Source organism: Ipomoea nil, unplaced genomic scaffold, assembly GCF_001879475.1.
Source record: "Ipomoea nil cultivar Tokyo-kokei standard unplaced genomic scaffold, Asagao_1.1 scaffold2480, whole genome shotgun sequence".
Lineage (NCBI taxonomy): Eukaryota > Viridiplantae > Streptophyta > Magnoliopsida > Solanales > Convolvulaceae > Ipomoea > Ipomoea nil.
Window position 1 is genome coordinate 1,312,705 of NW_017618908.1, and position 25,493 is coordinate 1,338,197.

General features: G+C 37.5%; 4 protein-coding genes across 4 annotated transcripts; 2 read left to right on the plus strand and 2 right to left on the minus strand.

Annotated features, from left to right (window-relative positions):
- Positions 1-19: 19 nt before the first annotated feature.
- On the minus strand, positions 20-2,606 carry LOC109153063. The gene is made up of 2 exons (XM_019300814.1): positions 2,099-2,606; positions 20-470 (listed from the first exon to the last, which is right to left on the minus strand). The coding sequence occupies exons 1-2, from the start codon at positions 2,345-2,347 to the stop codon at positions 240-242; spliced, it is 480 nt and encodes a 159-aa protein (XP_019156359.1). The 5' UTR covers positions 2,348-2,606; the 3' UTR covers positions 20-239.
- Positions 2,607-8,353: 5,747 nt separating this feature from the next.
- LOC109153345 (AP-2 complex subunit mu-like) lies at positions 8,354-13,720 on the plus strand. The gene is made up of 14 exons (XM_019301252.1): positions 8,354-8,522; positions 8,609-8,797; positions 9,287-9,464; positions 9,976-10,066; positions 10,435-10,529; positions 10,686-10,775; positions 10,866-10,914; positions 11,003-11,141; positions 11,319-11,435; positions 11,847-11,937; positions 12,055-12,197; positions 13,099-13,213; positions 13,341-13,385; positions 13,470-13,720. The coding sequence occupies exons 2-14, from the start codon at positions 8,715-8,717 to the stop codon at positions 13,548-13,550; spliced, it is 1,317 nt and encodes a 438-aa protein (XP_019156797.1). The 5' UTR covers positions 8,354-8,522; positions 8,609-8,714; the 3' UTR covers positions 13,551-13,720.
- Positions 13,721-15,205: 1,485 nt separating this feature from the next.
- On the plus strand, positions 15,206-19,239 carry LOC109152666 (AT-hook motif nuclear-localized protein 8). The gene is made up of 5 exons (XM_019300314.1): positions 15,206-15,976; positions 16,165-16,217; positions 17,792-17,923; positions 18,313-18,474; positions 18,618-19,239. Exons 1-5 carry the CDS (start codon positions 15,442-15,444, stop codon positions 18,921-18,923), a joined length of 1,188 nt encoding a protein of 395 aa, XP_019155859.1. The 5' UTR covers positions 15,206-15,441; the 3' UTR covers positions 18,924-19,239.
- Positions 19,240-23,969: 4,730 nt separating this feature from the next.
- LOC109152639 (AT-hook motif nuclear-localized protein 23-like) lies at positions 23,970-25,271 on the minus strand. Its single transcript, XM_019300281.1, has one exon. It carries the CDS (start codon positions 25,011-25,013, stop codon positions 24,276-24,278), a length of 738 nt encoding a protein of 245 aa, XP_019155826.1. The 5' UTR covers positions 25,014-25,271; the 3' UTR covers positions 23,970-24,275.
- Between the last annotated feature and the right edge of the window lie 222 nt (positions 25,272-25,493).

Sequence of the window (25,493 nt, forward strand, 5' to 3'; positions counted from 1 at the left end):
TCAAATCGAATATATGTAATGGGTAACAAACAGTCCAAAACACAACATCACTAGTAAACAAATCTGTAGCTTTGTATACATTGGAAGTTTTCAAGAGTACAATTGTGCTGTTCAATGAAAAGGTTTTCATGTTCAAACACCAGCTCAATTCTTTTGAAGGATTCACCCTTTTACAAAACAGACAGTTCCAGATATAAGCGACTGCAGAGACCCATTGCAAGTTTCTCAGTACAAGTTCTTCAGATCTCTAGTCGGCCTTGATGCTCAACACAAAGTTGAATTTTACCAGCAGATGAGAGTACCTGGTTCCTTATCTTAGCCGGCCTAGTCTGGTATTTCACTTCAAACCTCGGGATTTTTCTATTCTGCTCTTCGATGCTAAGCTTCTCAGGCAAAACCTCGCTAATGAACTCATCTGCCACATCTCCATCTTCATCAACCCTGAGACGCTTGGCATACCATCTCAAGCCCTACGCCAAGAGATATGTAGAGAAAATATTTATGGGGTCAATGAAACATAACATTAATAGAACTGCATATACCAATCTAGTGAATCTACGACTAGTGTGACTAGATGAACTCAGCTATAATGGATGAAATTGTCAGTAAGTTTCATCATTCATATTATCAAAAAAAAAAAAAAACATTTGTGATGTAAGAACCTCATCATACATGATCACTAGATTTTAATACGGAGCATCTATTAAACATATTTAACATGTGCAGTACATGTTTTGCCCTAATTTGTATAAACAACATAGTCGAATTAATAAAATGCAAAAAACTCTTAAAGAAGAATACAGATAGTAGAATGTGGCACTGGTATCTCCTAATTTGTCAAAAGTGTTTGCTTAGAGCAAAAAAGAAAGGTGATTGATGGGCTGCACTTCGCTCAAGCAAAGCACCAGAAAATGATAAACTGAGCACACTTAACTGAGCTTCTGGGCCAAAGCAAGAGCAAAAGGCAACACTGGAGCAAGCTTTTTATTAAATAATAATAATAATAATAATAATAAAAATTAAGTGGGTTAACAGTAAAAGCTCCAAAATAAGGGCAAGAATTGGTTTACAGAAAAGAAATTGCTTCATTTTTTTAGCCATGAGCCTCATCATCTTCATCTCCAAAATTGAGAACTCCATTAGTGCTAGAAGTTAGGAACATATATCTCACAAATACCTTTACCAAAACATATAGTGCCCTAAACCTAACTATTATAGTATTATTCGATACAAGCCTACATTTGCCCGTCAGTGAATTCCATGGTTCTAGCACTATTTGTAACTATCACTTCCTTCTTATTACAAAGTATATCATATCTACTTATCTATCTTCTATCCAGGGTTCTATCTTCCATGTTCTTATAATGACATTATAAAGATCATGAACCTTCATATTATAGCTATTACTTGATTTCCATGAAGAAATGAGGGCAATGCAGAATCATGACTTTATATTCAGCTACGCACCAAATTTAAGGATGTTTGTCTCCCCTTAAAGAATCCAGAATTCAGGGAAATTGATTTCAGATTTCTTTTACCCATGTCATCCAGTGAAGGCATGAAATCTACATTGCTACTGTAAATGGTATTTCTGGAAGCCATGTGAGACACGGTAGAACAACTAAAAAAAATTTGCCGGGAGTTTATAACTCAAGATCAACGAGTCAACGCCACAAACATTTCAGCAAATTTGCAAAAGATTGATTTTAAAACACTGAAGACATTATCATTTCAAAATGTTGTCCAATTATATAATTTAGCAGGATCTTAAATTTAGCTAAATAATACTTCCTAATACATTCGACTTACATTTGTAAATTTGAATTACATATTTACATGGATTATGCTCAAGCTAAAATTCAATTCTTCAAGCAAAAAGAATGATCATGAAAGCCAAGCATAAAGGAAAAACATGATCAAATACACTGAATAACCAATTATTTTGCAGGGATACTGTATGCAACAGGATTAGAGTTAATAAAGTACTCCCTAATGCACTAATACAAACATAATAATAACTATATGCAACCAAACCGGACATCAAAAAGGCACATTTCCTTTTTCTAAGAAAAGGATCGATTGATCTATCTAATTTTACCTGAACGCCTCCGTCGCCGGAATTGCAGGGGAGAAGGACAGGTCCAGGCGTAGGTCTATCGACTTGCACTTGAATTGGGACACTGAAGCCTTTGCGATGCAGGTGCCGAGCTTGAGCCGCTGCCACCGCCGCCGCCACTGCCGAAGACGACGCTAGATTCGCATCAGCGTCTCCGTTTTCTTCGTGCACTTCCTGACCTTCTTCCCTCGAAAACCCTAGAATTCCAGCGAGCCTCCTGAACAGCCCCATCTCTCTCTACACATGTATATCGGCCAGGCTAGATATAGCAGAAACTAATAACAGACGGAGATTAGAGAATCGGAGACAGACTGAAGCCGTCTGCCGCCGTCGTCGACGTGTTGTATACTGCCGGAGATAGGTACCGGAAAAAAGAAATCAGTAATCTCTTTCCTTAATAAGAATGAAAATGCAGATGAGATTTAACGGCGAATGGTTTTATATTAGCCGAAGTCTACACGGATGGTGTAATGAATAATGATGGTGAGTACTGAGTTAGCGAGTTCTGGCACCAACCCCGAGTCCCGACTCAGTTAAAGCGAGTCATTTGTGGCAAATTATTGTGTGGAACATGGTCCACATAGTGTTATATGAACCATAAAAGAAAATACATTTTTAATAGGGAAAATGGCACTTTTTTCCTCTAAGTTATATACTTATAGCACTTTCCCCCCCCCCCCCAATTATTTATGTAAGCACATTAGCCTCCTCAATTATTTTAAAAGTGGTGGTTTTTTCTCCAAATATATTAAATTGACATTTCTACCCTTAAAGTAAACATTTTATTTATTTTACTTCTCCAACAAATTATTGCGTATATGTAGCGATTACCACGGTTCGGTTCGAACTGAACCAGACACTATAGCAATCGAATTAAAAATTTTCAGTTATGATTCAGATCTAGAACCCAATATTTTGATTTCAATTTATTAAATTTAAGAATTTAAAAAAAAAAAAAAAAACTGGATTATGAACCGTGAAACGGCAGTTCTGGATCCAGTTCGCGATTTTGAACCGTCTTTATTTTAAAATTTTATTTTTTATTTTAAAATAGTCTAAATTCAACAATAAATGTATTTTATTTTTTCAGTTTGGAATATGAACCGGTCATTCCGGTTCGCGATTTTAATAAACTCTAAATATCGCGTTTTGATTATAAATTGTAATTGGAATATTTTGGTTTGGTTGCTATAGTATCTGTTCGGTTTGAACCAAATTATAGTAATAATTTGTTGGAAAATAAAAATAAATGAAATATTTATTTTAAGGGTAAATATGTCCATTTAACATTTCAGGGGGAAAAAAGAGCCACTTAAATAATTGAGGGGGAAAAAGTGCTATAAGTATATAACTTAAAGGGAAAAAGTGTTATTTTCCCTTGTACATTATTTTAAATAATGTACTTTATATTTAATATACTAAATATATATTATTTGTATACTAAATATACGTTATTTTATATTATATCAAATATAATTCACGCACTTGTGTGAACCATGAACTACACAATCATTATTCGTCTTTTGTTATCATGACATATTTGGCATTTTAGGATTCAATGATTCATTGTATTATATATCATGATCCAAGGAATATGGAAAAATATATTATTATAAAAGAACAAGATAGCAAATCACATAATAAGATATTATTTATATGATAATTAAATTTTTGTATCCATTATACTTTTGCTATAAATAAGATCTTATAATATAGGTCTTGACATTATTGTTGGGTAATATGGTTGTAAAATCCCAAAATAATAATAATTCTACGGAAGGATTAATATTATATGGGAAAATAGAAAGACAGGGAAGGAAAAGGTTGAGTGTTTGGGTAAAGGATTTAGCACGAGTTCGAACACAAGTTTCTTTTCCTTAAAACCTTATTTGCTACCTCCCACAAGTGCTAGGAGCGTTGTAGCCTAGGTTTCCCAGGATAAAACGTGCTACGACTCTCTGTTTAAGCACCTAAACAAAGAGCCCGACAAACAAAGCAAAGCTGGAACACAGATTGGCTGAAAGAAGAGAGTAGAAGCAGAAGTTTTGAGATGAAAAGTTACTGGAATTCCTTTGTTTCTCACTATATAAAATGCTACTGCTTCTACCTAAGTTACTGGAATTCCTTTGTTTCTCACTATATAAAATGCTACTGCTTCTATCTCTCTTTATATAGGGATGTTAACACCAATTGTGTAACACCTGTAACGGTCACCACTAAGTAGGATTAAACTCAAAATTAAAAAATTAGAATTAAAACAGTATTAATTCCGTAACAGATGAGAGTAGGTGCCATACCGAAGTTAGGCATAACTTAGCCCGTAAGGCCAGCCCATTTCCGGACGACATCCGTGCCCGCGCACGCGAGCCTCGGGCTTAGGTGCAACAGGCTGAATTTCCCGTTGGGGTGCAACCCGAGAGTGCACTACTCTCGTGGTCACAGTTGCACGAGAGTAGGTGCCATAGGCATAACTTAGCCCGTAAGGCTTCCGGACGACATCCGTGCCCGCTCGGGCTTGATTTCAAGCCTTTTTGATGTCTTCTAGTTGGATTTTGATTTCCCCCCCCCCCCCCCCCGCGCGCGCGCGAGAGAGCCTCTATGCTATACAATTCTACAAGCTTGAAAATAGCTCATGTATATAAGGGGGACAAATCTTGTTTCCAAACCAATGTGGGACAAAGTCCTACATTTTCCCTTCATTTCCTAACTTAAATGGGTCTACTTTGAGAATCAATATCTCATTCACCCATTATCCGTTTTGAGCGTACAATATATCAATCTCTTCTTCTTACTACGAAGAATCCGAATCCACTTTGACCCGACCCAAATCGAAAGTGGACCCCACTGATAATTGTACCACAAAATAGCCACTTAATATGTCATTTTATGCCATTTTAAGCTAATTTTTCCAACAATTATTTGAATTGAGGTAGTTACGTCATTTCAATTATTCTGATTGCATGTCCACTCCTTTACGAATTAGGGTTACTCAATTAAAGAAAGTTAGGTGATTTAATGTCATGTTACTGTGTAAACAAGCTTGTAGATTGATCCAATTTCATTCTTCACTGGTTGCCAGAGCTATCAAAGCTAAGTATTACCCAATTTTCACCTTTCTTGAAGCCTGCGGTACTAATCCTTCTTTTATATGGAGCAGTTTGCAAGTCACTCAAGATATTTTGAGAAGGCATAGTAAATGGAGAATTGGCAATGACCAAAGTATTAATATTTGGAGAGATAATTGGCCCCCAAATAAAGTTAATCCAATACTTACATAAGTTTTTTTTTTTCTTTTTTTTCTTTTTAATAAAGGTGGCTACTATCTATTCACTTATGCTTAATCAAATCCAAGAGTGAGATATTGATGTCATAAAGGATATATTCAACCCTAGAGATACTCAGGTGATCACAATCACTCCTCTCCCTAAGTCTAGAAAAGTTAATAAGTTGATATGAGAATCGAAAGAGATGTGAATGTTTATTGTAAAAAAAAAAAATGTTATAGAGCAATTATAGGGGAAGAAGGTGATGAGAACAAAAAAGGAATGGGCCATTCTACGAAAGATTAAGGTTCTTCCTAGGGTTAAAATCTTTATGTGGCAAGCATGTTCCTTAATTAAGTTTACCTCCTGCTGATATGATATTCTCATTAGAAAAGGAGTGAATTGTAGTAGTTTATATGCTCTATATATGTGATTCTCATATGAAAATTGCCAATCATGTATTATTGGAATGTTCAGTGGCTGTTTCATATTTCAATCACGGGGTTCAGAATTGTTTTTGTTGAGGGTGTGATTCAAATATTCAAAAACTTGTCAAAGGACCAATGCAATTTATTTATGATGATTTGCTAGTTTTGTTGGCATTCTTGAAATGAGATGATATGGAACCATACTCTAATGTGTCTCAGGACTGTTGTGGGAAAATCAAAAGCTTATCTCAATGAGTGAAAAATGGTTAATGAAAATAATGACAACAATGAAGATCTAAATTTGCATTTTATTGATAGATGGATTCAAATCAAATACCGGGTGGATGAAATTGAATGGGGATGTTGAAGGACAAAGGATGAGTTTCGGTTGGATCCTTAGGGATGCCAAATGTCAATGGTGAATTTGTAGCAACTACTTCCATGCCCTATAGGGGTGTATTCACGGTGAAGGAAACGAAACCTATGGTGCTTTGAGAAGCAATTAGATGCTGAAACAACATGTCTATGTTAAACAGTCCATATTAAAGTTGATGTCTTATCTTTCATTCACGGATTACAATACACTAATCTAACTCTCAAGCTTTGATTTAATGTTATAAGATGTAAAAAACGTGTTAGTAGAATTACCTAATGTTTTTATCTCGTTTGCTAAGCAATCAACGAATAAGATCGCCCACTTGTGAGCTTGATCGGAAATCCCTTTCTATATCTAGTCATAGGGAGTGGCCGGGTCTCTCACTCTCTTTTATTTTCGATGCTTTGATTTTGGAAGCTAATTGAATGAAGGAGTTTTATTTGTCGACAAAATAATAATAAAGTGAGTCTTGTTGTAAATAAATATATGTGGATGTTATTATATTATGAGTCTATGATAATACTTCTTCATCCTTTATTATATTGTAGTTATACTATAACTCTATATATCTGGTATATATTGCGATTGAAGGATGATTAATAAAGAATTTTGATGTTTTCTCTCTGTATATATTGTTTTATTCGTTCACTTTATCGTATATTGTTATATATGTTCACGTGAGGATACATCCATTTCCCTACAAGTTATTATCATGACATATTTGACTTTTTAGGATTCATAGAATTAGATACCATGATCCAAGGAATAGAAAAATTATTATTATTGTTATTATAACATAAGATAATGATCACATAATAAGATATTATTATTTATACGATAACTATATATTTGTATTCATTATACTTTTGCTCTAAATAAGATCATCTAATATAGTACTCGAACTATTTGAATATGGGTAGTTACATCGGTTCAACTCTACTACATGCATACTCCTCTACGAAGTAGGGTTACTTAGTTATAACGTGTCTTTTATTATCATGGCATATTTGACATTTTAGGATTCATGGAATTAGATACCATGATCTAAGGGAGAAGGCAACCAAACGACATCGGTGATTGTTTCACTCGCATTTTTTACTGAAATATGGTCGAAATCTAACTAGAGGTTCACCAGAACCCTAAAGACCTGTAATTACAGGTCACCAAGATTTTTAGGCCTTAATGTTCTAAAAGGGAAAAGGGTCAAATAGACCCTCCAACTATATATTAGCCCCTTGAACTAAACAAACCTTCAATTAAACCCTTTAACTTGTTAAAAATGTGCAATTACCATTTTTAACAAGTTATCAAAAAGTAACAAGTTAATTTTGCTTGCTTGGCAATTATGTGGAATTTCATTTATTTTTATTTTTTTTTAAAAAAGCTTAAATAAAAGTTGTCGGATTCACATATTGCATGTCACCGGATTCTTCCGTTCGTAGTTGCCGGCGGTGGATGAATTCGTCCATTCCGTTCGATTACTCCGTCCGTCCGTCTGACTTTTCCGATCAAACTCATTCGTCCGTTCGTAGATATTCGTCTGTTTGACTACTCCGCCTATCCATCTGTTATATTAAACAAGAAGCTCGCTGACTTCTCTTCTCCGTTCATGGAAAAGCCAACGAGCTTCTCCGTCCAAATCTGGACGGAGAAGCTTGCTGGCTTCTCCATGAACGGAGCTTCTCTGTAAGCTCCGTTCATGGAGAAGCCATGGCAGCAGGCTGGGCAAGCTGCCTGCCTGCTATGGCGTTTTTTTTTTTTAAATATATATATATTTTATAATATAATTAATTTACTTAAAAAAATAAATTTAAAATATTAATTGACGTGACATCTTAGGTGGAATCTTACGTGGCAGGTGACTTGAAGGTAACATGCTATTATAGGTCAAATATGTTAATTGCACTATTTCAACTAGTTTAAGGGTTTAATTGAAAATTTTTTTAGTTCGAGAGGTTAATTGCACTTTAATATACAATTGGAGGGTCTATTTGACCTTTATTCCGTTCTAAAATAATAAGTTTAAAGACTTATTTATAACATTTAAAAATTTAAAAGTCTAATTGACTTATTGAGTAATGCTTATGATTCTATATTTGATCATTTTTCCAAAAATAAATAAATCACGTTAAAAAGACTCGCGCAATTGACCGACCAAGCTGGGTTACAGGTGCTGACTGTTGAGGTGCACCGGGCAAGCATAATTAGTGCCAGACAGTTGCAATCTCTAGCTGGAAAACCGACGAGAAGGCGATTTGCAAGTCTCGCCGGCGGCGTCTTTTTGTCCCTCGGTCTAGGAATTACTCCGTAGAGTGCAGCATTACAGCGGCGGAAGAGAGGTAGGCTGACCGGGAACTGAGCAGGCAACGCCTGTGGAAGAATTTTTCACACCATTTCTGATTTTTTGTTTTCTCTATGTTATCAGGTCCACACTGTAAGCCCTAGATCTCGCTTGGGTTGAATCCGCCCCGTTCGAGGTTCTTCCGATTTGGTGGTTGCTGTTCCGATACCGGATCCGCTGAGCTGCAGCCATGCCCGTGGCAGCTTCAGCTATATACTTTCTGAATCTCCGAGGCGATGTCCTCATCAATCGCCTCTACCGTGACGACGTCGGGTATGCTCTCTGTCTCCTCCTTCCGTCCATCGTAGCTGTGTGCGATATTTCTAATGTAAAAAAAAAAAACAATAGTTCTGATTGTTGTTTGGGGAATTCAGGAGAAAATAGCATATAAAAGTGCTGAATGCTGATAGTGAGATACTCAATAGTTGTTTGTATGAGGATGAAAGGAAGAATCATTCTTCAATTTGCCTTAGTTGTGCATTTCTGCTTGGTTATAGACATGTAGATCCTTCTCTCAGTTTTAATATTGAGAGGATCAGTTGGGATGAGAGCTGATTTCTGAAACAACCAATACGTGTCTCAGTTTTAATATTGATGGCTTGATGAAATAATGGTTTGATGAAATAAAGTGGGTGAATATGTTTTAACTGAAAGTGAAGTCGGAATTTGAGAAGATGAGTGATGGTTCTTAACGAATAGTCTACTTCTCTGTTTCACCATAACCTGTGATTTTTACACTGTATGTTTGTTTGAATTAATCAGGGGTAATATGGTGGATGCCTTCCGAATGCAAATAATGCAGACAAAAGAGCTTGGAACTTGTCCTGTACGTCAGATAGGAGGCTGCTCTTTCTTGTATATGAGAATTAGCAATGTCTATATTGTGATTGTTGTCAGCAGTAATGCTAATGCTGCTTGTGCATTCAAGTTTGTTGTTGAGGTAAGTAAAGTAGCCGCTACTTGATGCTTATGCTTTTAGGATGTTCTGCTTGCTTATCTAATTTCTAAGTTATTTTTGGTAGATTGAACTAGAATGCTATCACTCAGAGGAGATTACATTGGCTATCAACTATGCCAGCTTGCATGGATATGCTATTTAGAGAACTTTCAAACCCTAGCATTTTGACACTAATAATGTAATGTTGTATCTCTTATAAAATGGTGTGAAAAGTGTGCACCAATTCATACTAGAATTTTTTTTTTCACTATAAACATCATGTGATAGAGTTTCTAATTAAATTGAACTATACACTATGTTGTAAATCTGAACAGGATGCCTGCATGTATTATTCTAGTTTTCCTAGGTTGAGGTATTGCAAACTTATGCTTGTCGGAGTGATTACATGGTTAATGGTCATGAGGTTTTTATGGTAAATGTAAATAGAGGGAAGTTGTATTCATCAACATCATATTTGAGTGTTTGACTTATGTTCTATCTAAATTTTGTGCAGGCAGTTTCCCTGTTCAAATCATATTTTGGTGGAGCTTTCGATGAAGATGCTATTCGCAATAATTTTGTTTTAATCTATGAACTATTGGATGGTATGCCATTTGGAATCTCATATATGTTTGGACATTTTCATCTGAGTGAAACATATAAAGGTTTTGTTTAGCAATTATGGTCATATATGCCCTTTTTGTGCTTTAATTAGTGACTTCATTACTGCTCTCGTATTTACTGCATCTAGTACTTGGCAATCTGCCATGCTATTGTGATCTAATAGGTAATGAATTGATTCATATCAAGCCTCAAGGATTTTGTTACCATTGGAATAATCTCACTTGACCATACTTGTGAACTGGAAAGATGAATATGTCTAAATAGAAAATAGTTGATTTTCCTCATAAGCAACTTCACTTTAGGAAAGACTGATTAAATATTTTCCTGAAATTGGTACTATTATTTGCAGAAATAATGGACTTCGGTTACCCCCAGAACCTTTCGCCTGAAATTTTGAAGCTCTACATCACACAGGAAGGTGTGCGGTCCCCATTTTCATCTAAGGTTTGTTATTTTATTTACACTTTTCTTTTATTTATATGAATGAAAATATTTGATAGCTGAAATGACTGTGATAGTTTGTTAGTTTGCCAATGAAAAAATGAATATTTTTGGGATGTTGTACTATTGTGAAATTTTTTTAACAAACAAACCTAACAGGCTGTTGATAGACCTGTCCCTAATGCTACATTACAAGTCACTGGTGCTGTTGGCTGGAGAAGAGAGGGTCTTGTATACAAGAAGAACGAGGTGGACTTTACATTTTCTTTTTAGAACTTTATTTAATTGCTTTACCCCCAGAACAAGAAATAATTCTAGTATCATGGTTACTGTTGGCAGGTGTTTCTGGATATTGTGGAAAGTGTCAATCTTCTCATGTCTTCTAAAGGTAAACAGAAAATTACTCTGTAACTCCTCTAGCTCAGTGACTCAGTGCTTTTTGTTTCTGGCTTTTGACAAGAGGTTTTAATTTGTAGGTAGTGTTTTGCGTTGTGATGTTACTGGAAAAATTCTCATGAAATGCTTCCTTTCTGGGATGCCTGATCTGAAGTTGGGCTTGAATGATAAAATTGGCCTTGAAAAAGAGTCACAGCTCAAGTCCCGCCCTAGTAAGAGGTAATTTATACAGGCTCACCTTTAAAAAAAAAAAATTAAATAATTTTTTCATATTGTGTTCCTCAGTTCTTGTGCCAAGTCTCTCAAATTCTCCACTATTATCATATTTTAGGCCTTTGGCCTCTGCTTAATTGGTTATCATATTTTCTTGCTAATAAACAATATTGCCTCATGCAGTGGAAAAACTATTGAGCTTGATGATGTTACTTTCCACCAATGTGTAAACTTGACACGATTTAATTCAGAGAAGACTGTAAGCTTTGTTCCTCCTGATGGTGAATTTGAACTGATGAAGTAAGTTGCAATTATTTGAATATATGTTCTCTGTTATCCTTAGGAGTAATAAACTACCCTGTCTGCTAGTGTGGGTGTGGGGGGTTGTGGAAATTGGGATCAAGCAAGTGGGCTAAATTGGTACTCATTTTTAGAACAGTACAATGCAGATCTTTGTAAAATTGTCATTTTTAGTCACTTTGGTGTTGAATTGGATTGAATATGAGTTTTAGCTACTTTTAGAAATAAATTGTGGAGTTTTTCACAAAGTACTAATTTATCAAATAATTAAATAATATGAGATTAGATTTGGTGGTGGTTCCATTGTCATGTGGCTTGTGCTCTTGGCAAACGCAGACAGAAGCTCTCAATTCTAAATTTGTTTCGTTGTGATTTCTTAAAGCACTAGTGTTCTGATGTCTTTCTTTACAGGTATCGAATTACTGAAGGTGTGAATCTTCCATTCCGTGTATTACCAACTATCAAGGAGTTGGGTCGCACACGCATGGAAGTTAATGTGAAGGTTTGTCACTTTGTCATCATTTTCTTGGAATGTGGCAGCATATATCATTTGACATTTGATATAATCTTTAATTTTTTCTACTCTCTCTCTCGCCCACATAAATAAATATATTATCAGGTTAAGAGTGTTTTTGGAGCAAAGATGTTTGCACTTGGTGTTGTCATTAAAATTCCAGTACCAAAGCAAACAGCAAAAACAAATTTCCAGGTGACATCAGGAAAAGCAAAGTACAATCCCTCCATTGACTGTTTGGTCTGGAAGTGAGTTTCTTTATTGTTGTCAATGTTTCTTCTCTTTTTTAACATCATTATTGGACATCCTTGATTAGAACCTGTTTTTAGAAAGCCGGACTTTCCATGTCTCTACCAGGTTGAGATATCTCTGATAGTTCTAAACTTGAATACTTGATTTGATGCATATCAGTAGTGTTGTTGACACACCCAACATGGGTTAAGGGCTGTTTCATGTTGTATCTGGCCTCAGTAACAACTTCTAAAGACACTTCCACTTCTGTCAATTATCTCTCCTGTATCAATTATAACCTCAATATTTTCTTTTTTTGGGGGTGGCGAGGGAAACTCGCAGCCACTACCCTTGTGACCCTAGCCGGCAAAGGATCACAAAGGGTAAACCAGACTAAGTTGCCTATAGCTAACCGGCTCAAACCAAGAAGGCAAATAGGCTGATAGTCTGCTCCCGACCAACTTGGTTGGGTTTGCCCCCTATTATATTACTACCGGGTGTGAGTGTGCTTGCATATCAGCATATGTGCAAAAAAGCCAAGTGTAGTTTCATAATTTGCAGTGAGGCATGTCTGACTTCATAAACAGGAATATAGTTTTTCTTGCTTTCCTTTTGCTTATGCCAGTAGCTTAAAAGGAAAAAACAATGTTAAAATGCCAAAAAAGGGAGATATCTCATACCCCCTTTCAGGAATTCAAATCTAATTCATGATCCAAAGTCTATATTTTTGTTTCTAAAATAACACACCTTAGTAAGTAAATGTAATGATTCAGCATAGTTTGGTAAGATTCTTTGCTATTATGGTTCAGTTGTGGGTTGATTTTATACCTTTGAAGAGGAATGCCGCAGTATTCCACTTTCCACAACATTACTTAGATTATCGTTGTTACCGACTTATAAATGTGCCTTCTGGTGCAGGATACGAAAATTTCCTGGACAGACTGAACCAACATTAAGTGCAGAGGTGGAGTTGATTTCAACGATTACAGAGAAGAAATCCTGGACTCGACCTCCAATTCAGATGGAATTTCAGGTGAATATCCATACATCTCAGAACTATCCTTAAATCATTACTTGCTATGAACTCAAAATTCTAAGCACAGTACAAAACTGTGAACCCTTTCTTGGAGAAGCAACAACTAAAACTCCGTTCTTTGCAGGTTCCCATGTTTACAGCCTCTGGATTACGTGTTCGTTTCCTCAAGGTATAGTTGGCAAACCTATCAAATTCCTTCTTAGCGTAACATGCACCCTTCCTTTCTGGATAATGCGTTCTGTTTCCTCTGTAGGTGTGGGAGAAGAGCGGCTATAACACAGTCGAGTGGGTGCGTTATATTACTAAAGCTGGTTCTTACGAGATTAGGTGCTAGGAGAGTTGAAATGCGGTACAGGACGACGATATTTTATTGCAACTGACACAATCTTTTTAAAAAACCATACAAAGCCACCAAGGTGCAACTTCTTCATTGTGCTTTGTTTTGGGGTTTTAGACAATACTGGCATTGTTAATCTTGTAAAGCTAGTTTAACTTGGATTGAAACTTCATTGTGTCTTAGCTGATATTTGAAATGTAATATTGAGTTCTGTTATGATATTTTATAAACATGCCAAATACCTTGTAATATGATAACATAAAAAAAATGTTTTATAAATATGTTTGTAAATAATATATATATTTTAGTCAAGTGTACAGAACATGAACGGACACAACTGTATTGAATGCTTAATGCTAATCAAATTGATTTTAAACTTGTCCACAAAATAAGAAATTTCCTTAGTCCTCAGGCTTTCACACCTAGATTCGATAAAATAATAGAGGAATAAATTACTGTGCGTGTTCCGTGCTTAGAAAAAATTCACCACATTAATTTTAAATTTGTCATTATTATTATCAAATGTTCACTATAATCATATAAATTTCAAACTTATCATTATTATTAACGAACTTTTATACCACATATTGTACGAGATGCTAAGCATATGACTTTCAAACTTGTCATTATTACTAACAAACTTTCTCGCCACGAATGACTTATCTGCTCATATTAATTAGTACTTGTGCGTTATAACTAATACCTACATATTTATCTATACCACTATCACTATCTTTATCGTGCTCATACTAACTTGTGCGTTACAATTACTACCTACATATTTATCTTTACCACTATCTCTATCTTTATCGTCGCCATTATCTACTTTGACAGTTTGACCCACCGATATACATATCCCATTTTCTACGCTACCTCAATTAATGTTTTCCGTTACGTTATTTATTACATGCGTCAATATTTTTATATGAAAAATAATTTACTTCAAACAATTTCATATTCTATACGTAATCAATACTTAATTCAGGCAATTCGTTAGCTTTATCATTGAAAATTAAAATTAATTTCAGAAATAGTCATTTGCCTTTATTGATTTTTATCTTCTGACTTTCAATTTGCCAATAAAGGGTTCATTGACTAATGAATTTTATCAATTTTTATCTTCAACATTCAATTTGATCGTAAATAGTCCATTAACTATTGATTTTGTTTCAAATTTAGTCATCCGGTTAAATATTTATTTAGTAAACATTAAATTTAAGGTAAGAATGTAAAAATTAGCTAGAACAATCACATCACAAGATTTGAAAAAAACAAAATGATATAATCCCATCAACTTTGGACGAATAATTTTTACATTATTATCCTTAAGTTTAATGTTTACTAAAAAAAAAAAATTAATCGATAAACCAAATTTAGAACAAAATCAGTATTCATGGATTATTTATAATTAAATTGAAAATAATGATAAAAATTATTAAATATCAATAATAAAAACATCCTTATACGGGAAAAAAAAATTGTTACTAAATTTTAAAATTTTTACTTATACGCCAATACGCCAATTAGAACATGTAACTAAAATTTTTAATTTGTTCAAAATTTCAAAAATTACAAATTCATTGGTAGGTGCAAAAGGCGTAGCGTGCACCTAATCTTAGCACATCAGAGCCCAGTTTTTTCTCTCTCTTCTTTCCCCTCATTTCATCATCTTTCGGTCCTGCTTTTCTTTCTTTCTTTCCCACTGTAACTCATTTCAGTGTTCTCTCTCTCTCTCTCTCTCTCTCTCTCTTACTGGTAAACAGACATCCCCAGTCTCTTACCCACCAGCAGCATTGCTTCTATACATAGCAGAAAACCCTTTCACTTTCATAGCTTTCATCTCTGAACTTCCAGAGAGCTTAAAGCAGAAGAAGGAAGAAAGAAAGAAATGGATTCTCAAGATTCCTCACTGACCCACCACCACTTGCACCACCACCACCAGCCGCCGCAATTCCGCGGCGGCGAGCACGCGCCGCCGCGGTCCATGATGATGTCTGCGCCGCCGCCTCCGCCTCCGCAGCAGCAGCCCAACTACGCCATGCCCGGAAGCAACGGCGGCGGCGGGATGATGCAGCAGCAGCAGCAGCAGAGCAGGGTGTTTCCGTTCAATTCCATGGTGGGTCCCAAGGCGGGGCCCCCGCCGGCGGATTGCTCCGGCGGGGCGTCTCCTAGGGCTTCCGGGTTCAGCATTGAGCCGGCGGTGGCGAAGAAGAAGAGAGGGCGGCCCAGGAAGTACTCGCCGGACGGTAACATCGCGTTGGGGCTCTCTCCTTCTCCTGTCACCCCGGTTTCCTCCGTCGCTGCTCCCGACTCCGCCGTCGTCGCTGCTACCGCCGCCGGCGCCACTCCTTCGTCGGAAACACAAGCCAAGAAGATCCGGGGAAGGCCTCCGGGCTCTATAAAGAAACAGCTTGATGCTCTTGGTATATCCGTCATCTTTTTTCCCTTAAACTTCTGTGCATCATTTGTCTCTTTCCAATTTCTATTCAAGATTATCCTAAACTAAATTCACCACCTTTATATATTATTAATAATTAATGATAGTAATAATAATAATATTATTATTATTATATACATATATTTAAATTGTTTAGTTGCTTCTGAATTGCAGGCTCTGCAGGAGTTGGTTTCACGCCGCATGTAATCACAGTGAACCCAGGAGAGGTATAACCTTAGCTTTATTTCATGATTCTCATCAATCATATTATTACCCGGATGAGTAGCTTAGTTGGTTTCCGAGCTCAGTTCAGTTAGTTCTTGAGTGGTGCAAGGGGGTACGGGATCGAGTCTAGTTGGCTCCAATGTGGGAGTTTTTACCGTCTTGTGGGGTGGCTCATTGTGGTCCTCTTGCCTAATGGGCCGGGCCTGGTGACTCCCGTGTGGGAGTTTTGATGGGCCTAGCCTCAGTGAGTCACCGTGATTTACCCCTTCACAATCCTATTGGGGTGTGGGGGCTTTTGGGGCGAGGGATTTTGTCTTTGCGAGCATTGTATAGAATTCTGCTACCCGCATGGGTAGCTTGGTTCCCGAGCTCAGTTAGTTCTTGAGTGGTGCACGGGGGCATAGGATCGAGTCTAGTTGGATCCAATGTGGGAGTTTCGCCCTCTTGTGGGGTGGCTCATTGTGGTCCTCGTGCCTAATGGGCCGGGCCTGGTGACTCCCGTGTGGGAGTTTCAGATGGGCCAGGCCGTGGTGAGTCACCGTGATTTACGCCTTCACAATCGTATTGGGTTGGGGTGTGTGGGCTTTTGGGGCAAGGGATTTCGCCTTTGTGGGCATTGTATAGAATTCTACTACCCGCATGGGTAGCTTAGTTGGTTCCCGAGCTCAGTCAGTTCTTGAGTGGTGCATGGGGGCATAGGATCGAGTCTAGTTGGCTCCAATGTGGGAGTTTCACCCTCTTGTGGGGTGACTCTTTTTGGTCCTCCTGCCTAATGGGCCGGGCCTAGTGACTCCCATGTGGGAGTTTCAGATGGGCCAGGCTGTGAAGAGTCACCCTGATTTACCCCTTCACAATCCTATTGAGTTGGGGTGTGGGGGCTTTTGGGGCTAGGGATTTCGCCTTTGTGGGCATTGTATAGAATTCTGCTCTTTTAAACTAAAGCTGCCATTTTTACATACAAGGAACGCAAAAGCTCACATTTTTACTTACAGGTAAGCTAAAAAGATCATTTCTTTGATGTGTTGTGTAGAGTTTAAAAAGCTTTAAGCTACACTGCAGGTAAGGTAAAAAGATCACATTTTTACCATGTGAAATGATATGCGTTTATGTAAACGCTATATTTGAATGAGTTTTTACCATGGGAAGTGATATTCACTTATGTAAATGCTATATTTGAATGAGTTTTTACCATGGGAAGTGATATTCGCTTATGTAAATGCTGCTGTGATATGCATTGATGAAGATGGTTACTTTATTCTTTGTTGAGCTAAAAATGGTAATGTAATTATACAGAATGTTACATCTAAAATCGTTTTTGTTTGGGAGTCTGAGAAGCCTTCCAACCGGGCTCTCTTTCAGACCTTTAACCTTGATAAAAAGTTTCGGTTATCTGCCAGAAAGAAGTAAGCTATATATGCTATAATGCTAATTGATTTAGTTGGTAAAAGGTCACATTTAGGTTATTCTTTGATCGGTTTGGTCCTGGTTTTGTTGGTTTATGGTGTGTCTGTCAATACGAAGGGTATCCTATACTCCTATGTTGATTTAAGGTAATACGTTTTTGTTTTTGTTGCAGGATATAGCTCAAAAGATAATGGCGTTTTCGCAGCAAGGACCAAGAACAGTTTGCATTCTATCTGCAAATGGCGCTATTTCCAACGTTACCCTTCGCCAACCCGCAACCTGCGGTGGCACAGTGACTTTAGAGGTTCGTTCACTTGTTGCAATATCAATGTTACACGATCTGATACTAGATTCTGGTTAGTGCACTTAATATCCCGATCTATAGTTTTTAGTTGGAGCCATCTGCTAGATGCTTCGTTTAATGCATTTAATATGCTCTTCTTGACCATGCTTAATGTACCTTTTTTTAAAAAAAATTGGACAAGAAAGGTAATCACATAGCGGGATTTCATCTGGGAGGATAAATCCCCCCTTCCTAAAACGATTCTTGTACTTAATATGCCATTCTAAAGTACATTATTTTGGCGGCATATTATGCCAATTGGTTTGGGGGTTAGCTTGGGCTTTGAACTAAATTGAAACCCCTATATGCCTATCCTTACCTCTAAACCGAGTTAAATTCCTCGAATGCAGGGCCGGTTTGAGATCATCTCTTTATCGGGTTCGTTCTTGCTATCTGAAAGCAATGGCAGCCGCAGTAGATCAGGCGGGCTGAGCGTGTCGCTGGCTGGGGGAGATGGTAAAGTCGTGGGCGGTGGAGTTTCTGGAATGCTCACCGCAGCTTCACCAGTACAGGTACTCCCTATTTTTTTTATGTGGGTCCCAATACAAGTGTCTATATCAAGATTTTGTGTGTGAGAGTAATAGTTGAGAGTTTAAAGTAGGAGTACACATAGTATTTTCCTTAAAAAAGGCAGGTTGAACAATTTGTCTTGCAGGTGGTTGTGGGGAGCTTCATTGCAGATGGCAAAAGGCCAAAGCAGAAGCAATCCCCGACGCCAGCACCACCACCACCGCCACCCCCATCGAACATGCTGAACTTTGGCGGCCCGGGGGCTGCAGGGGCCAGCAGCCCTCTCTCGGAGGGCCCCTCGAGCGAGTCTGAAGAGGAAAACAGCAGGAGCCCCCCGCACCACCCCCACCATGGATCCTTGCCATACAGCAACGCGGGCCAACCCGTGCAGCCAATGCCAATGTATGCCAACATGGGGTGGCCTAACTCCGCCTCCAAAATGCTTCCTTGATGAACTGAACAGCTCCGATCCCCTCTGCCATCTGACAAGCTCGTTCTCTATCTCTCGCTCTCGAGATTCCTGCAAAGGCTAACAGGCGACACCGTCTTCCCCTTCCCCAGTTCACCCCTTTTCTATTCCTTAGTTTAATGGCCTCTTTCTGCATTTCTGCAGATTGAAACATGGCATCAGAGCCATGGAGTAGTAGCTTAATTAGTTGAGATATGATGTGGTTTAGTACTGTAATATGATGACTGCTAAACTTGAATTTTTATTGTGTAGCCTGCAATAGTGTTGTAGAAGTAATGTAATGATTTGTTGTTAACCAGACATGAGAAAGATGTTGGTGGATGGATGAACAAACGCGCCGCCGCAGCTCCCAACCGGACTGCGGTGGTTGTTGGCCCACTTGGCCCAATCTCATGTCTAGACTTGTGGGCTTAACCTGCCAAACTACAGCTGCTGAATACTAGTTACAAGTTACAACAATGATGAATGCAAAATTTAGGAGAATATACTTAGTAATTTAGAGGGAGAGAAACCAGCTTAGTTTGGTGAGTGGCTGTGCGCTCTCATTCTTTAAGAGAGGTCGAGAGTTTGAATCCCCTCTGGTATAGAAAAATTAGGTCAGCATTTTGTCCCTTGATTGGGTTGATCCGTTGCGAATGAGGATTATTCTGAGTATGGTACAGGTTTAAATGTGTCTCTTACAGTTAGGGCCGGTTCAGAGCACCTCATGGCCTGACCAAAAAATTAGAGGGAAAGAAATTGATGGGGTATAGACCCAATGGGCTTGGGCCCAAGAGAAGAGGAAGAAATGGGCTAGAGGTTGGGATTGCCGTAATAGGCCCAAAAAGGGATGAAAGGGAATCTACCTTGTGGGCCATGGGTAGGCCCAGAGGAAAATGCAGCCGAGTGAGGAGCCGAGTCCGGGGAGTCGGCACAGACAACGGTAGGCATGAACGAGAGTCGGCCCAACAGATGACCGTTGCCACTTAAAGAGCGCCTTTAATGAGAAGTTAACTCAGCCGTTGGAAGGACCAGTAACGGCGACACAACGGTCCTTAGCTTTGATAGCCCGACACAACGGCCCTTAGCTTTGATAGCCCATTATTTCGCATTTAAGTTTGTATTTAAATTAGCAAGGGGTGGCCACCTATAAAGAGGCTCCCCGGAGAATGTAAAAGCAAGTCTCGAAAATCAGGAAAAGTCACCGGAAAGCTAACACCAAATCTAAGCAAATATAACAGAGTCCCCAGCTATCTCTCTTAAAACCAATCGAAATATTATAGACCTTGTAGAGATAGTGTTAACGGTAATTTTTTCCCACATAAAAACAAATATTGAACACAATTTTTATTTTTCTCCATATTTCTAAAAATTAAAAATAGTAAAATTTCCATTCACTAAACACACTAGCTTTTGTGTATCTTGTCTTCTTCTACTAATGTACCTATATCTATAACCAAATCATCATGTAATAAATTAATTAGTAACAAAATACACTAAAACAATAGTTATATATATTCGTTATATATACACACACACACACACACACACACACACATATATATATATATATATATATATATATATATATATATATATATATATATGTATGTATGCATATATTCACTAGTACATGCATGCATATATTCACTAGTACATGCAGAAACTACCCTAAAACACGGTCTATACGCATATGTTGTATAAGAAAGTGACACCTAAATTTAGTAACAAAATACACCAAAACATTAATGTTCATATATGTTTTTTTTTAGATGATGAAGAAAACTCATAATCACGTACTATTTGAAAGTATGCACTAGGGGTGAAGCTGGAAAACTCAAGTTGGGGGCCGATGTGATAGAAAAAATTTATAATGTTAGTCGACATTATAACTAATGGTACCATATCATTATATATGTCATACATTATTGTAATTATTATTGATAATGATTTCTAATTATCCTATGTGTAATAAAGTATGAAATACATAATTATATGATTACAATCGGCGACTGTCAATCATTATTTATTACTTTAAAATTTTTTCACATAACACAAAATAGGAGTATATAATAATAAAAATAACAACTTTAACAACGAACTTCACATCTGTGACCAACTGAGCTGCTCATGCAAGTATAAATGAATATATTATGTGAGTTATATTGATAGATACTACATTGTAACAGAATCAATAGTACTTTAAAAAAAATAGAATGCTATATTCAAACTCTCTAACTTGTTATAAGATTACCATTTTAAAATCAACAAGTATTCTTCAAGCTAAGCATTTCATTTTAGAAAGATGACAATGCAAGATTGATCATATACTTACACGGGTCCGACCTTACAAACTTTTACCTTTACGTTATATATATATATATATATATATATATATATATATATATATATATATATATATATATATATATATATATATATATATACCTCTCAAATTAATCGAATGTCAACCAAAAATAGTATATAAAAATTAATTTTTATATATAATCTTGAGTGGGATGATCGAACATTATTATGCTTTGAGGCCGGAATCGCAGGTCATGAGAATTTGTTTCATCAGACTGCACTAAGGATCTCATCTATAATATATATGTATGTATGTATATATGTATATATTTATACACTGCACACACAGATATAGCCATTTTCTTTTTCATCCATATCTACACAAGCATAATCTTACTTAAAGTGGAGAATATATAAAGAGATTACAGAACTTAAAGCACACTGTACAGCTTAATTAATTAGCAGAAATGCAGCTTTATCTTTTTTTTTTTGGTTGAAACCCGAAACCTATAGCCACTATCTAAAGAGATGCAAGGAGTAAATTTCATTATGTAATAGTTATAAAAGAAATGTAAATCGCATTAGGAAGACCCTATGTGACTTGGTTAGCTTGGTCGACCGAACCTTTGTTGGCAAGAATTGATCTTTCAAGTATGAGAATCTTGTTTCACTACTTGGCTACCCTTTACGAGACAATATAGCTTTGTTTATTTCGGGTGAAGAGAGAAACTCATCCACAACCACTACTCAAGAATAGTGTTGTAAAAATCGACCTAGGCACTAGGCGCCCCTAGGTCGAGGCGATTTAAGCCCGAGGCGGCTTTTAATCGGCTGATCGACTAACTGGCCGATTAGGCACCCTAGGAGCTGACTCGGCTGAGTTGGCGCTCAACTAGGGCAAGTGATTATTTTTTGCCTACTCGGCTAATCCTCTTCTATATTTCTCCAGCCATGTACTCAACTAATCATCTAAGATATGCAGTTGACTAGTTTGAGGGATTATAACAGTCTAACAACTCCTAATCTTGAGTGGGACAAGTGCAGACGATATACTTGGATTACTAGGCTTCCCAAGTGGAGACGATATACTTGAATTACTAGGCTTCCTAGGCGGCGCCTAGGGACTCTAGGCACTAGATGCCCCCAGGCGCCCGATTAGAGCCTAGCGCATTCTGCAACATTTCTCGAGAGTGTGCATTAAGTAAACCTCACTGTGTAATAGCTCGCAAACAACACAATAGAGATGAACTATACTAGAAATTAAAGTTCTCAGTGATAGTTTAATCAACCAACAAGAAGATATTGACAAGAATCTAACTTATGAAGTATAATTATACTACTCCACTGGGCCAATTCGGCCCCTTTCTGGGCAATGAAGCTTTGTGTTCTCATCAAGAAAAGTTAACCGAACAGATAATCTGATGTTTTTTATGCAATATATTTTACTGATTTTAATGCATACAATAGGGGGGAAGTAACTGATGTTGGAAGAAAGGCATAACAAATTATCTAATAAGTATTTAATAAATAATAAATCTGGATAAATAGTTAAATACGTACTGGATATATAAATAAATAGCTGCATTATCTCCTAGGTACGAGAGTGTACTAGGTACTGTACTTATATAGTAGTATATCAACAATGTCATGAATTAAGTGTCCATTATGCCACATTCCATCTTACAAATTGTGGGTAGGTCACCAATTCAGAGAATATATATATGGTAAAATTACTAAATATCTACTCCATAGCATGTATATTACTATAGAAAGTTGGTTTAAACCAGGCCACATCTAATATGATCATTAATGATGTTAATCAGTCAATATTGTATAAGATATCTTACTAAAATACATCGAGTGGGAGCAGGCGCGATAAATGGAGAGATTGTCATTGCAAATTAAGAATACAACTATTTTTTTTTAAGCGTATATGATATCAGATATGAACTGTATCGTTGGTCATTAGTATTGTAAAATTTTTCTAGTATATAAGATTAAATAATACTATATGATATGAGTTGCATCGATAGTGATTAATATTATATCATAAAGTTTTGAACCACAAAGAAGTAAATCAGCTTAAGAATCTTATTATTATCAAACTAATAATCTAACTCGGTTAGGGCTGCACCTCAATATAGTGTATCTTGATGAGATAGAATGAGAATAGGTGCCGGGTGTAATATATATATATATATATATATATATATATATATAGGTACTGATAAAACTAAGAACACAACCATTTTTTCTGCAGTGTTAGCTGAGGGAAAGAAGCATTGTTTTCAGCAAATTAAAGGTCCAGAATGGAGGGATCAATTTCCCAAAACATTAAATTAAACAAAACAAATCTCATCACCTATCTATCCTTAAACCAACAAATTAAATACAAACATTATTTTTCGTTAAACCCCAACACTACATTCCAATTCACACACCCCTTAGCTTCAATTCATCCAACAATTCAACATCCTTTTTCTTCAAAAACCCTTCAATCTAAGACACCCGAAAACTTTTAAAACGTCACATAACGTTACATCTTATACTTGGGTGCAAGAATACGCCTGAAAACTTCTACATGTTACACAATACTGTATTTTATACTTGACGAATGCGAGGTATTAATTAACCTACCCTCTTTGGTTACATTTTATATATAGTTCAATATATACTTTCTTTAATTACAAAATATTAGGGAGTATATATAAATTAATAAATAAAAGATAAAAATGCAAGAAGTGGAAATTGAATAATTAATGTACAGTAGCATTTCCATTTGGAGTTGAATGTTCAAACCATTTCCTTAAAGAGAAAGTCCCATAAAGAACACTGCAGCTACCACTATTTCCAGAAGTTGAAATTAAGAATTACAAAACCGAAACACAAAACAGTTACAAAAAACCCAAAAAAAATGAAAAAGAGAGAGAGAGAGAAGATGATGGTGATGAATATGGTGCACGTTACTGATGAACTTTCTGACCTGAAGATATGAATATTGGAGCTGAGATTCCTATTTCTTGCCGGAGATTCTTCAACGGTTATTTGTTACACTCCGAAGGGTGGCATATTAGGCATAGGGAGATTGAAGAAGGGAAGGCCGGTGGAAGGGTCGGGAAATGGGTTGTTATAGACGGCACCTCCGGCGGCGGAGGCTGCGCCTCCGCCGCCGCCGCCGTTGTCGACGTTAGAGGTTTCGTCCTCCTCTAACGGCAGTCTTTCGTAGGCAACATTGGTGAAGGAGGCGGCGATAACGATGACGGGGCCGGCGGCCGTTAACTCGCCGACGACACTCCCGCCGACCAAATGCCCTTGCCCGCCGGCCAGGAAAATAGTGAGGCTGGTGGCCCCCGGCGGCGCTGGCGGCGGCAAGAACGAGCCGGAGAGCGACAGTATCTCAAACCTCCCATGCAGCGTCACCACCGACCCCGCCGCCGTCGGCTGCCGCAGCGTCACGTTCGTCACCGTCCCGCTGCCGCTCAGCACGCAGATCCCGCGCTGCCGCCGCCGCGCATACCCCGCCACGCAGTCGAACACGTCGCACCCACTCCCCACCTCCAAGATGTGAGCTCGGAGCGTATTAGCGCTCTCCCTCGTGATTATCACCGGCGGCTTCGCCTTATTCTTGGACCCCGCCGGCCTTCCCCTCGGCCGCCGCGGCACAATATCTCCCCCTCCGCCGCCGCCGCCGTCATCTTTACTTTCCGGCAGGGTTTGCAGGTTGAAGTCTGGGTGGTGAAGCTGGTGATGAACATAAGACGCAGCGCTTAAATCTAAACCCGCCATGCCAACAACATCAAGAAATTAAAAACCCAACCAAAAAAATTGTTTTAAAAAGATTATATATATTTGTTTAGACTAGTGGGGGAGAAAATGGAAATATTTATTGGAAAAAGGAGCTAAGAACCCTAGATTACTTGTGTGGCTGGGGATTTGAGTGCAGAGAAAGGGAAGGAAGAAAGGAAGAAGAAGAAAGAGAGAGAGAGAGAGGGAAGGGAAAGAGAAGGAGACAAGGACACCAAAATGCAGTCATTTCTCTCACCTTAAAAAAACTTTGATTAATATAGGCATAATAGAATAGAAAAAAAATGGGTAAATTAATGTTGTTAATTCAATTTAATCCTTGGCCTTTTATATTTAACCTAAATAGGTGCGGATTGAGAATTGACAAAATTAGTTTCATTTCATAAGGTGCATGCCGTTACTTCTATGATAAGGTAATGTGTCTATTACTATATAAACAGAAAAAGCGGTGGTATGCAGCAA

Excerpts from the sequence above, each read along its gene's own strand:
- LOC109153063 (XM_019300814.1), bottom strand. The coding sequence starts at position 2,347 with ATGGGGCTGTTCAGGAGGCTCGCTGGAATTCTAGGGTTTTCGAGGGAA. Across the intron at positions 471-2,098 it reads CCGGCGACGGAGGCGTTCAG|GGCTTGAGATGGTATGCCAA; the intron begins GTAAAATTAGAT and ends CTCTTGGCGTAG.
- LOC109152639 (XM_019300281.1), bottom strand. The coding sequence starts at position 25,013 with ATGGCGGGTTTAGATTTAAGCGCTGCGTCTTATGTTCATCACCAGCTT.
- LOC109152666 (XM_019300314.1), top strand. The coding sequence starts at position 15,442 with ATGGATTCTCAAGATTCCTCACTGACCCACCACCACTTGCACCACCAC. Across the intron at positions 16,218-17,791 it reads TCACAGTGAACCCAGGAGAG|GATATAGCTCAAAAGATAAT; the intron begins GTATAACCTTAG and ends TTTTTGTTGCAG. Across the intron at positions 18,475-18,617 it reads CCGCAGCTTCACCAGTACAG|GTGGTTGTGGGGAGCTTCAT; the intron begins GTACTCCCTATT and ends TTTGTCTTGCAG.
- LOC109153345 (XM_019301252.1), top strand. The coding sequence starts at position 8,715 with ATGCCCGTGGCAGCTTCAGCTATATACTTTCTGAATCTCCGAGGCGAT. Across the intron at positions 11,436-11,846 it reads GGTGAATTTGAACTGATGAA|GTATCGAATTACTGAAGGTG; the intron begins GTAAGTTGCAAT and ends CTTTCTTTACAG. Across the intron at positions 11,938-12,054 it reads GCATGGAAGTTAATGTGAAG|GTTAAGAGTGTTTTTGGAGC; the intron begins GTTTGTCACTTT and ends ATATATTATCAG.